The 19,783-nt window shown below is 31.5% G+C and overlaps 1 protein-coding gene across 1 annotated transcript; it reads right to left on the bottom strand.

The window, feature by feature from the left end:
- Nucleotides 1-67: 67 nt before the first annotated feature.
- LOC111711841 (transmembrane protease serine 11A) lies at nt 68-16,160 on the bottom strand. Its single transcript, XM_023486301.1, has 22 exons — nt 16,080-16,160; nt 15,865-15,933; nt 15,062-15,104; nt 14,712-14,787; nt 13,200-13,289; nt 13,073-13,137; nt 12,874-12,930; nt 12,336-12,396; nt 11,521-11,613; nt 9,916-10,007; nt 9,532-9,595; nt 8,642-8,754; nt 7,875-7,914; nt 7,248-7,331; nt 6,857-6,954; nt 4,361-4,459; nt 3,936-3,993; nt 3,497-3,567; nt 2,990-3,095; nt 1,561-1,650; nt 602-717; nt 68-195 (listed from the first exon to the last, which is right to left on the bottom strand). The coding sequence occupies exons 1-22, from the start codon at nt 16,114-16,116 to the stop codon at nt 108-110; spliced, it is 1,710 nt and encodes a 569-aa protein (XP_023342069.1). The 5' UTR covers nt 16,117-16,160; the 3' UTR covers nt 68-107.
- Nucleotides 16,161-19,783: the final 3,623 nt, after the last annotated feature.

Raw genomic sequence — 19,783 nt, 5'->3', positions numbered from 1 at the left:
TTATTGTTTATCTTTAAATATATATGCATTTAGAGTTTTAAAACTTTTAAGAAAAAAAAATGTGGAATGGATTTTATCATTTTATTAAAAAATATATTTTTTTCAACTTATATTCTAGGAGATTCATAATTTATCAAATATTCCATTGGAGTAGGTACCATAGCAGCGTATATAAAATCCAGAAATGAAGAAACTCTGAAAAAATATATAACGTATTTTTGTATTTTATGTTTCAATTTACTTATGTATAGACTTATGTTTCATATGTTAAGCTTCATTTAGCTTTGTTTGATGAATTTTCATGAGAAATCAAAACAAAGCTAAGTTTTTTTTTCTAAACATCTTAAACCACGCGAAAATAAACGTCTGTGGGCCTTTACTTTGATCATGATAAAGTCTGAAAACAAAAGTTGTCATCTATTAAAAAAAGGGAATTAAAAAAGTTGATTACTTGCATGAAATTATTCAATTTTTATAAAATTAAGTAAATTTTTATACCAAATTTTGAATGAAAGATTCAAGTCGTAACCGGGTTTAATCAGATACAACTTTGACATCCTTCATTTGCTATTTTGGGTGTGACGTGAACACTTTCAAATACCTTGCAAACATTGATGGATATGGTCCTTCACACGTGGAAACTCCGAAACTAGTTGCACCAACAAGAACAAACTTGTTAGTTCCATTATTCACCACCAGGGGTCCACCGCTGTCTCCCTAAAAATACTAACATTATAAGCCTAGAATAGAAATATGGCTTGTTCGCGAATTTTAAAGAGGGGTAAGCTATAATTAATTCAGCATTAGATTAGTTCAATTTTTATTTCAAAGTTTAAGAAAAACAGCTGAAAGGAATCTACAAAATGGTTTATCAACGGAAATTCTCAAAAACCTTATAATTTGTCTGTCAATATATAACTAAAAGTAAAAACAGAACCGAATTTTTTAAATTTAAATTATTAGTTCAAGGATAAATCCCAAGAAAATACACTGAAAAATAACTGCAGCATGGTTTAAACCTTTAACATGTCAGGGGCGTATACAAGGGGGGCAGTGCCCCCTAGTCCTGTAAAGAGGGGGGGCATAGCCCCCTACCCTAGAACTCAGAGCTATCACACTTTTAAAATTTGAAACTGAAGAGTGAAGAACATAGAAAATTAGTTTGTTGTTTTTTCTGCTAGTTTTGTCTGAAGGAGAGATAAAATAGTACTTGGTGTTTGGACTGTATGTGTACCTTAAAAGTATCCTAGAAGCCAAATGTTTTGAATTTACAGTTCAAATATCTCCCCCCCCCCCCATAGGAGGGGCATACATAATTTCGCCCCCCCCCCTTAGATTTATCTCTGTATACGCCCTTGTTGAGTTTTAGATCTATTAGAATGCATAGTTTAAAAAGGTCTAGAAAATTTGGCTGCAAAGATTCAAAATTTAGAAAATTAGAGTTAGAGGCGAGCTATCTGTTCCTTTATTCTATTAATTACAGCCACGTTTATCTTTTTATTGTAATATTTTTATTTGTTTAAATATAAAAAACATTTTCTAAAAAAAGCATATTATGACCTGGCAAGTTGTTTCTATTCCTAGAGGACCCTTGAAGGTACAAATCATCCTGTCTGTGATTGGAAAAGGTGAATATTTAATACAAACATCCTAAAACAAAAACAACCTTAACAGCAAGTGTACTAAAAACATTAGGAAAATTGAGATTTTGTGTACTTAAAAAATGATTCAAATTCAAAAACTATAGAGTACGTGTAAAAGTAACTGTACAGTGTAAAACATGTGGGAATTTAGGGTTTCCAGTCGTAATTACGTTACGCGTAATTACGCGTAACACTTTCTTTCACTTACGCAGGAGCATTACGCGTTTATTACGTTTACGAAAGAAAGTCTAGTTTCGCGTAATTAAGGCGTAATTACGCGAAATTACGTAATACGAAACAATTCCGTAATAAATAAAGTACATATTAATTCTCAGAAATAATTATAGCGGGACAGTATGCGTAAGGGTATGCCCGCTACAACCATGTCAAAAATATTTTGACGATTTTATTGACATTTTTTCAAACTAGGAAGGTAAACTTGAGAAAGTAGGTTGAAATATTAACAAGTCGTTGAAAATTGAAAATTTATAGATTATGTATTTTTTTTGATAAAAATAAATTGTTGGCCCTTTGTTAAACTTTTTAGTTGTCGAACGTAAAAATTACATCAACATAGTATTGGCTGAAATTTCTGATTCAACTTGCGTGACATTATTTTCCTTGTATGTTAGTTTTATTTAAATTAAAAGTTAAAACTTCAAAATTTCATAGACGTAATTATTGCAAAATTTCGCAAGATTACTTTGTAGAAATTACGCGAAATTAAGGCGTAATTTCGCGAAATTAAAGTTTCGCTAATTACGCCTAATTAATACAAAATTTCGCGAAATTACCTCGTAGAAATTACGTGAAATTAGGCCGTAATTATAGTTTCGCTTATTACGCGCAATCATTACAAAATTTCGCGAAATTACGTTGTAGAAATTACGCGAAATTGCGCCGTAATTACCCATAATTATAGTTTCGCTTATTACGAGTAATCATTACAAAATTTCGCGAAATTACGTTGTAGAAATTACGCAAAATTGCGCCGTAATTTCGCGAAATGGATATTTTCCCAATTACGCGTAATCCTGCGAAATTACACGAAATGAAAATTATTACGCGTAACTGAACGTAATTACGCGTAAGAGAATAATCTATTACGTTGGAAACCCTAGAATTATACAAAAGAATATTTAAGCACATGTTCTAAATAGTTAAATGCTAAAAAAGGTTTTTGTATATGTACTGTACTACAAGGCTCAAGGTATTTGAGTACAATTACATAACAGAATATTAATAAACTGTAAGGTCAATTAGAAAAGAAAATATACGGAATAGTTTACTACTCGAAAAATTCCGCGTGCATGAACATTGAATGTAAACATTGTACATGAAGATACCTGGGGAAGAATGTACTGTTCAGCCTCTTTCAATATCTCTGTAGTGGTAGGTCGAACCAGATTTTTGCTTTGTTCATCATAACCCCAACCAGTGATTATAGATGTCCTATTGGTACAAAAAACATGGTTTATATTTTTACTTGTAATTTTATGATCTCTCTGGGAAAAACGTGTTTTATTTGTTCAAAGAAGCAAATAAGTAAAACATTGTCGCCCCAATTTTTTTTTTGTAAATTTCGTGTAAATTTTTTTTTAATATTTTAAAATAATTGAAATAAATAAATGAAATAAATATATGTCTGGTTTTATGTTATTACATTTTTAGCACATTTAACATAACCTTGAGTTATTTTTTTCGACAATCACTGTACACTGTACACTGTACACTGTACAATGTACAATGTACACTGTACACTGTACAATGTACACTGTACACTGTACAATGCACACTGTACACTGTACAATGTACAATGTACCGTGTACAGTGTACAGTGTACACACACATACCTGTATCCCCAATCATATTCGTCCTTAGGAAGGCATACTGGTCGTAGAGAAGCAGAATACTCAACAGGGGTCTAGAGTAAATACAGGGTTTCCCACAAAGAATGAGGTTTTAATGACGAACTATATAACTATTTAAATTTTAATTGACAATAAATAATGGGTCATGATATAATATCAGTTTGCAGTAAATAGCCGCAAATTATGAATTATAAAAACATAAACAGAATAAACATCTTATAGTTGTACGTCTCCGAATTCTCATTCTTTGTGGATAACCCTGGATATCAAGATTCAACATAAAAGCAATAAGTGGTTTAGCGAAATAAACATAGAATTACATCATTTGAACAGTGCACACATATAGATAAAAGACATTTGCAATGCTCTAAAAACGGTGTAAAATTGGTAAAATAGAAGGGATGATTTTGTTTGTAACAACCTCAAATTGAAGGAGGGCTAAATCTCCATGAAGATAATGTTCATCATAGGTTGGAAACCTAAATAGTATATAGTATATATATGTATATGAAAAACATAGAAATATATAATGAACATAAATTATGTGTATATTTAATTAAATGGATGATAATCTAAAGAATATGGATGATAAATAATGGATATGAATCTTTTTGGAATATGGATACATGTCTAAAGAATATTGATGATATATAATGGATAATGGATTATGTATATCTAAAAATATGAAGCATACATAATGGATGATAAATTAAAGAATATGGATAATATATATTGAAGAATATGGATAATATATAAAGGATAATGGATAATATAAAAAGGATAGTAGATAAAAAATATTGAAGAATATGGATAATATATAAAGGATAATGGATAAGAAGAACCTACCTAACAATCCTTTTTAGTTTACGGAAAATATTCTTAGTTTCATTGAATATTTTAACATTATGATCGGATAGACTGACTGTCACTCGTTGAAAATGGTTCCTGAAAAATGTTCATTTACCATCAACATTATATTTTTGTATGCATAAATTTATTTTTTAAACTTTTTTGGTTAGACATTTAAATTTGTTCTTAGGATTAAAATGTTTTAATCTAAAAGTTTATCTTGTACGTATACTGCAGACCAAATAGATTATCAAGTACAATAGGTGGCAACAGAGAAATGGACCAATTATGCACAACGTCACAAACGTCAAATATGACAAGGAAACAACATTTTCTTCCATGTTTTCCAAGATTAAGTAAAAAAGTGTAAAAACAGAACATTAAGCACACAAAATTCCACTTATTTCACTGTAAGGTAAGTACTTTATTATCACTTTTATTAATAATTTAGTCGGACGCATTAAACTGTTGACACTTGTGACGTCAGAATACAGCTGTACTGAGAGTGTACAAACTCATACGTTGCCATCTATTGTACTTTTTCCTGCAGACTAAATATGTTTCTCTCTACTTAATTTAGCATGGACTTCTAGATCTACTGAAGGACTGTAATCGTTGATAACTATGTTGGCAAGCTTTTATTTATTTTCAAAGTGTCCCGTAAAATAAATATTTTCGTTCTAATTTTAACAAAAAACCATTGGAAGTAGGATATTTTGCTCACAATTTAAATAAAACATTGGAAGTAGGATATTCTGCTCACAATTTAAATAAAACATTGGAAGTAGGATATTCTGCTCACAATTTAAATAAAAACATTGGAAGTAGGATATTCTGCTCACAATTTAAATAAAACATTGGAAGTAGGATATTCTGCTCACAATTTAAATAAAAACATTGGAAGCAGGATATTCTGCTCACAATTACAAAAAAAACTATTGGAAGCAGGATATTCTGCTCACAATTTAAAGGGAGTGACCGGCTATGTAAGGTAGTTGAACTGAGTACGCAGTGTTTTCGAAAACTTCTTTCGGATTCATTTGAGACATATTACACTTTTTAAAGATCGGTAAATCCTGGGTTTGTGTGCAAAGCCGACGTTCAATACTCCTACTTTGGGGGTGGATACGCTTTCAGAATTAGTTTTTTTTATTATTATATAACGACGACATAAAATGTAAAAATATTGTACAATAAACTACAGACGTCATGTTTAGGAACATTTTGAGAAAATAAAAATTAATCTTATCATTGAAAATAAGTAATCTTGTTCAATTATTAGTTTCTATTATCTCATTATTCTGGTTTCTCATTATTCACAAAGATGTTCGCAGATTTTCTATAATTATTATTGAAAAGACGACATTTAAAGAATTTGAAGAAATCTGCGAATAAATTCAAAGAAAATTAGAAATTCAATTTATTAATGAAAACGAAATTTTAGCATTGGTTTATTGACAAATTTCTTTTGTGAAATATGTTCCTAGCCATCTAATGAGATTACTGTATAATTTTTACTTTATTTTTCGTTGTCGTTATTTAATAATTAAAAAAAACTAATTCTGAAAACGTATCCACCCCCAAAGTAGGAGTTTGAAACGTCGAATTTGCGCTCAAACTCTGGATTTACAGATCTTTAAAAAGTTTAATATGTCTCAAATGAATCCGAAAGAAGTTTTCCACAACACTGCATACTCAGTTCAACTACCTTACAATACATAGCCATTCACTCCCTGTAAATAAAAACATTGGAAGTAGCATGTTCTGCTCACAATTTAAAGAAAACCATTGGAAGTAGGATATTCTGCTCAAAATTTAAAGAAAACCATTGGAAGCAGGATGTTCTGCTCACAATTTAAAAAAAACCATTGGAAGTAGGATGTTCTGCTCACAATTTAAAGAAAACCATTGGAAATAGGATGTTCTGCTCACAATTTAAAGCAAACCATTGGAAGTAGGATGTTCTACTCACAATTTTTAAAAAACCATTGGAAGTAGGATGTTCTACTCACAATTTAAAAAATCATTGTAGGATGTTCTGCTCACAATTTAAAGAAAACCATTGGAAGTAGGATATTCTGCTCACAATTTAAAGAAAACCATTGGAAGTAGGATATTGTTCTGCTCACAATTTAAAGAAAACCATTGGAAGTAGGATGTTCTGCTCACAATTTAAAGAAAACCATTGGAAGTAGGATATTCTGCTCACAATTTAAAGAAAACCATTGGAAGTAGGATATTTTGCTCACAATTTAAAGAAAACCATTGTACCTGTATTGTAGATCTATACATAGTCCCTTTATTGTACTTGTATTGTAGATATACACATAGTCTCTTTATTGTACCTGTATTGTAGATCTACACATAGTCCCTTTATTGTACCTGTATTGTAGATCTACACATAGTCCCTTTATTGTACCTGTATTGTAGATCTATACATAGTCCCTTTATTGTACCTGTATTGTAGATCTACACATAGTCCCTTTATTGTACCTGTATTGTAGATCTACACAATGCGCTGCGGTTAGGACCCAGTTCTCATTAATCAATGATCCTCCACAGAAATGACTTCTATCCAACCACATGGATATCTAGATATTTAAATTATTTCTATCCAACACATCGATATCTAGATAGTTAAATTGTTTCTATCCAACACATGGATATCTAGATCATTTAAGTTATATTAATTAATGGATATTTAGGTATATAATTTGTTTAATTAATAAATGGATATATATCTAGATAGATCATTTGTTTAATTGATTTATAGGTATCTAGATAGAGAATTTGTTTAATTGATTAAAAGATATCTAGATAGATCATTTATTAAATAGAGTAAAATAATGTTGAGAAAGTTCTCGTGTTTTTTTGCTCTCTGTACCTGCCACGGATACTCATTTGTATCTGTTTCATTTCCATACAATACTCTTCCCAGATCTTTTCCTTCTAGCATTCTAGCTCTTTCCTAAACATTACAATATTCTTCCCAGATCTTTTCCTTCTAGCATTCTAGCTCTTTCATAAACATTACAATATTCTTCCCAGATCTTTTGCTTCTAGCATTCTAGCTCTTTCCTAAACATTACAATATCCCAGATCTTTTCCTTCTAGCATTCTAGCTCTTTCCTAAACATTACAATATTCTTCCATCCTTCTCTTCCAGCATTCTAGCTCTTTCCTAAACATTACAATATTCTTCCATCCTTCTCTTCCAGCATTCTAGCTCTTTCCTAAATATTACAATATTCTTCCCAGATCTTTTCCTTCTAGTATTCTAGCTCTTTCCTAAACATTACAATATTCTTCCCAGATCCTTCCTTTCTAGCTTTCTAGCTCTTTCCTAAACAATATCCAATATCTTTAATTGCAACAAAATGTCATTGACCTTAATATTTCAAACTATGAATTCTGTTAGATCAAATAATCTAAGTTTGAACTATAGACTATCAGGTTGCAAAGTTATAGAGATTAGAAATTTGAGTTTGTGGCAAAGACTCAATTTCTTTACCTGCCATGGCGAATGGTTTGTGAGCCGAGGAAAACTAGGTCTGAAAAATGATGAATATTCAAATTAAGTGTTGAAAAAAAAACAGCTGATCTAACAAATCTAATATCTATTAAGATATAGATATATTTGATATCTATCTATTAAGATATGGATAGATTTGATATCTAACTATTAAGATATAGATAGATTTGATATCTATCTATTAAGATAGATAGATTTGCTATATATCTATTAAGATATAGATAGATTTGATATCTATCTATTAAGCTATAGATAGATTTGATATCTATCTATTAAGATAGATAGATATATAAAGATGTATATAAGAAGATATATAAATATCCAGGTTCACTCTAACCATCGCTGGTTGTTTTGAATGAAGGACCCCTGTATCCTGTATCCCCTGTATCGACCCTGTTTTAGACAAGACAGGGTCGATGTTCTCTCCAGCAGCGGTTAAGTTTTCTTTTTTCAAGATAATAAAGAAAAATGATGGAAATCAAATTAACTTTAAAATCCACATTTGGTATTTTTCAGTTGTTTTCATTTTTTGTACCCCTGTACTTACTTGAGAGCCTCCAGTTCTATTTCTCCGAGCCCCGAAATATCCTTTAATCTTACTTACTTATAGATATCCCTCTTGAGAGCCTCCATTCTATTTCTCTGAGCCCCGAAATATCCTTTAATCTTACTTACTTATAGATATCCCTCTTGAGAGCCTCCATTCTATTTCTCCGAGCCCCGAAATATCCTTCAATCTTACTTACTTATAGATATCCCTCTTGAGAGCCTCCAATTCTAATTCTCCAAGCCCAGAAATATCCTTTAATCCCTTGGAGGTTTTCTCCTTTGCTTCTTCCTGCGCCTTCGTTACTTGTTTCTAGGCACAATTAAACAGGATTAATCAAAACCGTAGACTCTTTCTGAAATATAGCAACCCCCCGTGAACTCCCCGCCGCTCCTTCTGAAATATAGCAACCACCCGTGAACTCCCAGCCCCTCTTTCTAAAATATAGCAACCACCCGTGAACTCCCCGCCCCTATTTCTAAAATATAGCAACCACCCGTGAACTCCACGCCCCTCTTTCTAAAATATAGCAACCATCCGTGAACTCCCCGCCCCTCTTTCTAAACTATAGCAACCACCCGTGAACTCCCCGCCCCTCTTTTTAAACTATAACGACTACCCGTGAACTCCCCGCCCCTCCTTCTGAAGCAACCACTCGTGACTATCTAAACCTCACCTTATCCAAGAATAGAATAATCACGAGAAGTTGCTATCTTCTCTAGAACTTTTCAATATTGTTTTGAACAATAGGCGTAATTATAAATGACCCTCCATGCAAGGATGACAATACCGATTCACAACGGTACCCTTAAAAGCTTTGGTTGTTCAAGTATAAATTTGATATTAATGTTTATAATTTTAAAGACTGATTAGTTTCAATTTTTGTTACTCTACAAAAGTGGCATGCGGATTTCTAGTTCTACCGTTGGAAAACGTAAAGAAATTATTTTACAAAGACGACAATATCTTCCGCATCAGATTAAGGTTTCAAGGGTACCATTGTGAATCTGGAATTACCATTTGAGCGTGGATGTTTACTTTAAATTACGCATATAGTCCCTTTAAGATAATTATCTGCTTAAAACTTACCAATATATCCTCCAGCGTTACAGGTTTATTTTTTTTCCTCAGAGTTATTTTTCCTATTTTATTCCTATACAAATACATTATTATTATAAACTGGAATTATTTGTTTCTGTAAAACAAAATTGTCAAAACAGCTAAACCGCGCGATCAGGCTCAATTTTTGTTGGTATCTCACTTGACGGACAGGGTCAGTCGAAATTGAAAAATGTTGCCAAGAAAATAAGTTTTGAAAAAATCCCTCGTTGTAAAATAAAAATTAGTTTTATGATTTACGAAAAAATATCGACTTGAAAAGCAACATTTAATTGCAATATTTTTTGCTAGAAGAAAAGTAACATCCACATAATTCATGATAAAGAAACATAAAACGGGAGGTTTAAAACTTACAAGGACGGATTCTTTTCTCCACAAGGGAAGGTTCCATTGTACGTAGATTCTTCAGATTCTATCCTAGCTGTTCTTACTTCACTACAGGAGATCTAGAGAAAACATTCATTTATTCATTTATTCATTTATTCATTTATTCATTTATTCATTTATTCATTTATTCCTTTATTTATTTATTCATTTATTCATTTATTCATTTATTCATTTATTCATTTATTCATTTATTCATTTATTCATTTGTTCATTTATTCATTTATTCATTTATTCATTTATTCACTTATTCATTTATTTATTTATTCATTTATTCATTTATTCATTTATTTATTTATTCATTTATTCATTTTTTTATATATTCATTTATTCATTTATCCATTTATTCATTTATTCACCTATTTATTTTTCAATTATTCATTTATTCATTTATTCTTTTATTCTTTTATTCGTCTTTTTGTCTTTTCATCTTTTCATTTATTCATTTATTCATTTATTCATTTTTTTATCTATTTCTTTATTAATTAATCCTCTCATCCTTTCACCTATTCATATCTGAGTGATACCAAATTATTTTCGAACCTGAGGGATGAAAAAATATATCTATTTCTGAGAAATACCAAATTTTAATCAAACCTGAGTGATACTAATAAAATATATCCTAATCAGAGTGATACCAAAATATATCTATATCTGAGTGATACCAAAATATATCTATATCTGAGTGATACCAAAATATATCTATATCTGAGTGATACCAAAATGTATCTATATCTGGGTGATACCAAAATATATCTATATCTGAGTGATACCAAAATATATCTATATCTGAGTGATACCAAAATTTATCTATATCTGAGTGATACCCAAATATATCTATATCTGAGTGATACCAAAATATATCATTTATTCCAAACTATATCTATATCTGTGTAATAGCAAACAGTATCTCTATCTTCGAGTGATATCAAAATGTACCTGAATACTTTTTATGAAATTGTTTTGCACTTTATCATTCTTACTCACTTCATTGTGAATTTCATAATGAACGTGCTATAAAGTAATCATCGTACTTAAAAGTTAAAATAGCTGTACATTATAGCACGTGTGCTGTACATTTTTAAATGAATATCAAATTGAAATCAACTTTATCTTTTACCTTTTGCTTTATTTCGAAGCTTATTTGATTTAAAAGAGCGATTAAAATAAGACAAGTTTACAAATGTTTTATAAAATTACCTATGACGCTATTATTTTGGCACGACATGCTATAAAAGTTTTTGGACTCAAAGGTTCTCGCATTTTTAGATTATATTTTGTCCCTCGCTAAAGCTCGGGTCAAAATTAAATATAAAAAGGCTTGAACCTTTTAGAAAATATCTGTCCAAAAAACTTTATAACACTGCGAACCAAAATAACAGTGTTATAATTAGTTTGCCTCTGAGTGATACTGAACTAAATTTACACATGAGTGATACTAAACTGTACATGAGTGATACCAAACTGTACATGAGTGATACAAAATTATATCTGAGTGATACCAAACTGTACCTGAGTGATACCAAACTGTACCTGAGTGATACCAAACTGTACCTGAGTGATACCAAACTGTACCTGAGTGATACCAAACTGATATCTATATTCTCCTCCCTGTGTTTGAACTAGAAGAGTAATATCCTGCCCTCTCTCTACTTCAACCAAAGTAACCTGAAATTTTATCAAAATCAAAGTAAATTAAGCTATTAACTAATCCAAACTCTTCAATATGTTCAAATTTTGTTTATCTTCAGTCAAACATTAAATTTTGAAAATAGGAAACTTTTTGTGGTGGTTAAAATTCGGCGTGTTCCCAACAAATAAAAAATATGTATTTATAAAATATAAATATTATATAAATATACATATATTGTCGGTACTGTTTCTAATAATAAGAAAAAGCAAAAACCGCTTTAATTGATGATCTCTGTATGTAATTAAAATGTATTTAGATGGTTGGGCACTATGGACTAGGGTTAATTTGAATTCGATCGAATACCCGTCCTTTGTCGACCAGGTTTTATCTGGCGCGGCCAGACGTTTTTACAGTAGCAGGCATATAATAGGCCTAGTTGACCTACCTTAGCTTAGCTTAGTGTATGGGGTATTAATAGATCTAGTTCTTCGGTAGAATTTAAAAAGGGAGAAGTAGATGGATTAGGTTTGGATAGTTGAACTACTTCTCAAGCGAACATAAGAGCAGTAGTTCAACTATCTTCAACTTTTTCAACTACATATCTCTTTTAACTAAAACCGAACATTTCTTCATTAAAACTCTATAGCGAACTTTTCCTTTTTTTAGAAACTTTTGGGTCCGCTCCCAAACAAGCTGTTTTTAATTAACAAAACCTTTGAAAAACCATTATCGTGTCATGTCTAAAAAATGTATTTACCTCTCCACTCCTCTGTCCGCACATTTGACCGCTAGGCTCCTTCCCTCCCATCACTGTAAACCTTAGAAGAAGAAAAACATTTCTCTTTGATTTATCGTTATAAATGTTTGTCTGCATTAACCACTGGTCAATCTCAGCTAAACCCCAATATTTCTTCGGTCAGTGTAACTGCAGATTATTGCAGTACGCACCAAAAGCTAAGTAAATTTCTTTAAAAAAAGCCCATATGTGTCTAAAACGTAATTGCTGAACTATCTTTCATACATCTGTACGAAGTGTAGTTGAACCAGCCGTAACTAGTTTTTTCTTCATAAATTTCTATCTTTGATGTGTTATCAAAGGATGTGTCGGTAAAGTTCCACGTTGGAATAAGAAAATTCACGAAAAATACTTAAAAATTGGACCAAAAAGAAAAGAAAATATGGCAAGTTTGCAGAACATAATGTACCCTTACAATCTTTTTTTTAATCTTTTGTTTATCGTACCATACCATCCATACCATACCATACCATACCATCCATACCATACCATACCATACCTGTCATGAACACAAGATCCGGACTTCTCAGACATTTCAAGTGTCAAGATATCTATTCTGTAAATAATAATAATATCAATATTAACACTAATAATAATGATAATAATAATAATAATAATAATGATAAAAATAATAAAAATAATAATAATAATAATAATAATAATAATAATAATAATAATAATAATAATAATATAAAAACCTGATGAAACAAGTATTTGGTGAGGTTTTCACGGTGTACGGGCAGTAATGGCTTGTGTTGTCTCTCTAAATAATATTTAAAAACTTACATAAATTAAATCAACAAGAAACTAAAATATGAATATTACCTGCGGCCATTTTGCATTGTAGAAATATCCGAATTTTCCCCTGAGTTGTTCTCCACACTTGCCGTTGTTTATGTGTAAACAGCAGACACCCTTCAATCAGGATCAGAGATAAGAGAGTTACAGAGATCGATTAACACGGATAATATGCAATATTTTTCACAGCATGTTCTCTTGTGTACAAGTACTGTACACGACCAATCAGGAGACATCTGTATTCAGGGATATTTAAGGATCCTTTGAATAGGAAATGCAAAATCTTTAAAATAGACAATATATTCATAAACGTTATGTCTTAAGTTTAAAATTGGAGTATTTCTTTAAAAGTTGTAAAACTTAACCCTTGAATGTAACAAATGGCCGTGAGATGTCAGTCAAAAAACATTACATGGAACCGTAGCATGGGACACTACAGGCATGCTCAGCGTATCCAGGTAGAGATGTATGAGCAGTCTGTGTAGTCTGTGATCAGGATTATTGAAGGGATTGTTTGAGATTGGGTAATTTGAAAGAGGTAATAGCATAGAGAATAGAATATATAGAGAGGAATTAAAACAATCTCTCGGTATGAATTTTTTCAGTCCCTTTCAGCCTGCAAGGGAGTTCAAAGTGTACAAATCATGTAAATGTTCACAAATTATATGCAGTAGAGTACATTAATACAGTATGTTCCCTAGACTATTCATATCAATTTCGAATTTTTTAAACTGTGAAATAAACTTTATAATAAATTAGGTGAATAAAAACATCATTTGATTTATAGTTATAACGGAAAATGTGAAATGATCAGTGGTCAATTATGAAACCAGCCTATTTCATAATTTGGTTTTCTTTTAACAATAATTTTAGATTTTCTATAAAATGATATTCCAGGGCCCAACAGGTTATATAGCATAAATATGTGAAGTACACCTGCAGTATGGAAACAGTACAACAAAATGGCCGTTTTACACTTTTTTCTAGTAAATTCCTCTTTATATAGTCTATTCTCTATAGGTAATAGTTTCAGCAAAGGGTTCAAATATATCTCAAGTTTATTTAGTTATTTCGAAAACTAATTATCAATGGCATAAAATTCAAGCTTTTTAATCACCAATCCAATGTTCAGACTGCATGCAAAGAAATAAAGGATTTGAAAAAAGTTGATGGGTAATTATAAAATATATTTCAAGCTCTAAAAAATCTCAGTTTTATGACGTTTGATAACAAATACATTTTGATCGATGCTTTTAAGAATGAAAGTCGTAGTGAAAGTTTCAGAGAAAAAGAAAAAAAAGTAAATACAGTTAACTGATTATCAATTTTGGTTTCACTTGAAAAGGGCTTTGCGGATTTATTCTTGAGAAACATAGAGTTATTAAAATTGAGCATTGTATAAGATAGAATATCGGCGATATCTCCCTTTGTGCTATTCTGATAAAGATTGAAATAGTATTGACATAAAACTCCATATGTGCAGGGCCTCGTCTAAAATCCATGTAAGAAAAGTAGGTGGCGCCGATTTACGTGAATTACCTGGGCTTCACTGCACACTCCTCCAACTTTGCCACCATTTAGAGAACAATCAGCGATATTCTGACATTGTCCAACCCTAAACAAATAGGTCGGTTTAAAAAAGGTCAAGATTAAGGTTGAGGTCAAAAAAGCAAATGAGAAAAAAGATAAATGATATTAAAACATTGAAGTTGATTACTTGCTACAAATTTTGCTTTCTTTCTAATCCTTTTATCTTTGTAACCTGCTAATCTGTGTCAGACTAAATAACAAGCGGTCAAAGCTTGAAATATAAAAGTTTTAAACCATCAAGGTGCAAAGATATAGATATTTAAAAATTTAAGTTTGTGGTAAATTATCTTCTTTAATACCTTGGTTCTTTATCTGCTGGATATGAAGAGGTACAGGGGGTGTCTAAACAAATAAATATAATAAAAACTTACATCTTAAAGGGACTGTAAGCATAATTTCAAGTGATCCTCCGCACACAGATGGAAATGCCTGACTCACGATGGTACCCTTGGAACCTTTATCTGATTAATAATGTGGAAGATATTGTTGTCTTTCTTGGTTTAAATGGGTTTGATTCTGGATAATCTTATACGTTGTCATGCAGTAGAAATGCGCAAGTCACTTTTGAAGAGAAACCACAATTGAAAATAATCAGTTTTCAAAATTATAAACATTATTCCCTATTTCACACTTGATCAGACAAAGCTTTTAAGGATACGCGTTGTGAATCGGGCATTGCCATCATTGTATGGAGGGTCACTAGACATTAAGCTTTCAGCCCCTTTAAAGGGAATATTAAGCTTTTTCCCTTTAAAGAGAATATTAAGCTTTTATTCCTTTATAGGGAATATTAAGCTTTCAGTCCCTTTAAAGAGAATATTAAGCTTGCATATTTTTAAAGGGAATATTAAGCTTTCAGTCCCTTTAAAGGGAATATTAAGCTTTCAGCCCCTTTAACGGGAATATTAAGCTTTCATCCCTTTAAAGGGAATATTAAGCTTTCAGTCCCTTTAAAGGGAATATTAAGCTTATATTCCATTTAAAGGGAATATTAAGCTTTTGAAACAATAAGGCATATATACGGTATATTTATATATTAAAATGGTAAAATAATTTGCTTTAACACAAAGAACATTGCATTGCATAATAAAAAAATACTTACCTAATATTCCTATAGAATTTAATATTCCAAAATACCCAAACTGTTTATGGTCTCGGGATGCCCCAAAATCTAAAAAGAATTATTAAGAACCTCTTAGAACTAATTTTAGTTGGAAAAACATCGGTCAAGGTGTTCATCAGTTATGATCGAACAAACAAACAAACAGCCATCGAAGCCTAGATTAATACTTGACATATATCCATATTGCTACCTACCCAATAAGCCCAGCAGTATAAGTATTGTAATCAGCATTCTAACTCAAACTAAACTATTTCACCGCCCAAGTTTCTCCTAAAAAGAAATGACCAGGGCTAACTTCAAAACAATAAAATTAAAAAAATTTATCAGCTAATTAAAATCACCGAAAAAAAAAGTTTTTATCTTATTTTGTATTTTTAGAGAGTATTAGACCCCCTGAATGATAACCTACCGTCTAAGGAGTTCAAGGTTAAGAAACTCGCGTAAAAAGTAAAAAAAAAATCCGTCTGGAAGAAATTTTACAACACAATTTTAAAAACTAAGTTTCCTTTTCCCAATCAATCAATCAATCATTAAATTGACGAAATCTTGATTTCCTCGTACAGTTAAGCTTGTTTAACCAAACTCTATATTGAGCCTAACTGGTTGGTTAACCTTGTGGTTCAACTGAACGGCCTAGACCTTTAAATACTATCTATCTATCTCCCTTTTCTTTCAACCTATATTTGTGGGATGATATTATATACGCCTCAAGATAAATAGAAAATGTTTTAAATTAAAGCAGACACGATTGGGGGATATAAACGTAGAAAGTTATCCTCGACTGCATTCAAATCAACGGTTTTAACTATTTAAGTACTTGATCAAGGGTTGAGGCGGGATTGCTTGAGCAAGAGATTCTAGACATTTTAAATATTTTTTCGTTTCCTGCAAAACCTTTGTTAAACTGGATCTAGAGTAAGGAAGACCGATTCACAACGGTACCCTTAAAATCTGATCAATATAGTGGTAGGTAACAATTAGTCTTGTCTGGCTTGAGAGGTGTTTAATTCGGATAATTCCATACCTTGCTTTCCTGCAACAGAAATGGGCAGGTCACTTTTTTAGAGAAACAGCAGTTGAAAATAATCAGATTTTTAAACTTATAAACATAGGAAGATAATTCATATTTGACAAGACAAATATTTTAAGTACTATTGTGAATCGAACATTCGACTCTATAAATGGAGGCTCACTCGAAATTACGTTTACAGACCCCTTAATCACAAAAAGGGTAAATCTTAACAACATTGTCGTAATTTTACACATACAAGACAAAAAAAAATGTAGTTTTATTTTTAAACATCGCGCCCTATGGCCTTTGAGACTTAATATGGAATATACTTATTTTTAGAATTTATTTTCAAACACAAAATACAAAATAATAATGTATGATGTTTCAGCTTAAAATAAAACACAAAAGAAAATTTATTATGAGCCAATTGAAAATAATGTTTGATATTTTTGTTTGATCGTTTTTGTTGAAACAAAGTATGCATATTGAAATCTCAACTAAATATACATTCATTGAAGTAGATAATTAGTCAGCACTCAAATAATCAAAACATTTTAAGGAATGTATTCATTGAACTTATAAATACATATTGATTCAGCAAAAGAAACATTGTATTCTCGTTGACTGTAGTAGACTTTGACATTCATCATTAGCAAAGGGTGTGAACCCACACTCGTTGACTGTAGTAGACTTTGACATCTACCATTAGCAAAGGGTGTGAACCCATACTCGTTGTCTGTAGTAGACTTTGACATCTACCATTAGCAAAGGGTGTGAACCCATAGTCATTGACTGTAGTAGACTTTGACATCCACCATTAGCAAAGGGTGTGAACCCATACTCGTTGACTGTAGTAGACTTTGGCATCTACCATTAGTATAGGGTGTGAACCCATACTCGTTGTCTGTAGTAGACTTTGACATCTTCCAATAGCAAAGGGTGTGAACCCATTCTTGTTGACAGTAAACAGGTTATATAAGGGTTACGGCCCTAGTCCCATGAATATATTCTGCAAGCATTTTGCATGCTTTCTCTCAAAAAGAGGAGGTGTTGACACCTCAACTGCTTTCTACTAACTAGGTTACGGTTATAGGTTCCTTGTTTACATAATCTTTGACGTTATCCAAAATCCAAAACTGCTCCTTTAAATAAGAAACTTGTCTTCCCAAATGTTATTATCACCAATTTTACCTGAAAAAATAAGAAAAAAATTTAAACTCAGGCAAACATATATATTTTTGGAGTTATCTTCTTTTTTTCTTTACGGCGCATCTGTAAAGCCACACTGTAATTCCGCTCGTCAAAAGTCAACATCTAAATATCGTGTAGGTACTGCATGGGAACTTCCTTATGGAAAAATAAATCATCCTGCGAAGAATTTTATAAATCAGAGATCCTGACAAAGAAGTTTACTTTTGACGTGTATAAATGCACTGGGATTTAATATCTTCAATTAAGATGTTTTGGATTTTATCTCTACTTTTCAATGTTCCATACATTACCCCAAGATCTCTAATCTCTTGGAAGTGTTGGCTATTATCTCTAATCTCTAGGACGTGTTGGCTATAATTTCTAATCTCTAGGGCGTGTTGGATATTGTCTCAAATTTCTAGGACGTGTTGGCTATTATCTCTAATCTCTTGGACGTGTTTGCTATGATCTCTAATCTCTAGGACGTGTTGGCTATAATTTCTAATCTCTAGGGCGTGTTGGATATTATCTCAAATTTCCAGGACGTGTTGGCTATTATCTGTAATCTCTAGGACGTGTTGGCTATTATCTCTACTCTCTAAGACGTGTTGGCTATTATCTCTAATCTCTAGGACGTGTTGGCCATTATCTCTAATCTCTTGGACGTGTTGGCTATTATCTCTAATCTCTAGGACGTGTTTGCTATAATTTCTAATTTCTAGGACGTGGTTGGCTATCCACTTTAATCTCAAGAATGTGTTGGCTATTATCTCTAATCTCTAGAACGTGTTGGCTACTATCTCTAATCTCTAGGACTGATTTGCTATTATCTGAACCAAATCTGTCCACTCTATTTCCTATATTTGTTGGATATTTTCTTTACTCTAAGCACTTATCTCCAAGATATATACTGAATATTGTCTTTACTAATCTGTTTTCTCTACTCTGCACTAAACCAAGATCTATTATCTCCAAGATATATACTGAATATTGTCTCTACTAATCTGTTTTCTCTACTCTGCACTAAACCAAGATCTATTATCTCCAAGATATATACTGAATATTGTCTCTACTAATCTGTTTAATCTACTCTGCACTAAACCAAGATCTATTATCTCTAAGATATATACTGAATATTGTCTTTACTGATCTGTTTTATCTACTCTGCACTAAACCAAGATCTATTATCTCCAAGATAAATGCTGAATATTGTCTTTAATAATCTGTTTTATCTACACTGTACTAAACCAAGATTTATTATCTCTACGGTTTGCTAAATGTTATCTCTACTCATCTGCTTAATCTACTCTAGTCAGAACCAAGATCATTTATCTCCAAGATATATGCTGAATATTGTCTCTACTAATCGGTTTTATCTGCACTGGACCAAGATCTTTTATCTCTAAAATATACTGAATATTATCTCTATTCATCTGTTTTATTTACTCTGAACCAAGATATATTACCTCTACTTATCTGTTTTATCTACTCTGCACCAAGATCTATTATCTCTACGGTTTGTTGAATATTATCTCTACTAATCTAAACCAAGATCTACTATCTCTTAAAATCTGCTTTATCTAATCAGATATATTCATAGTTAGAAATATCAAAGGTCTACAACATCAGAGTGTGAAACAGAAAAGTTTTGTATAATAAACCTTAGACTTTACTTGCTCGGCACTTTTACCACCC

This window comes from Eurytemora carolleeae, unplaced genomic scaffold (genome assembly GCF_000591075.1).
Source record: "Eurytemora carolleeae unplaced genomic scaffold, Eaff_2.0 scaffold1213, whole genome shotgun sequence".
Classification (NCBI taxonomy): domain Eukaryota; kingdom Metazoa; phylum Arthropoda; class Copepoda; order Calanoida; family Temoridae; genus Eurytemora; species Eurytemora carolleeae.
The sequence above is the reverse complement of the archived record's forward strand: the minus strand, read 5'-3'. Positions and strand labels throughout refer to the sequence as shown.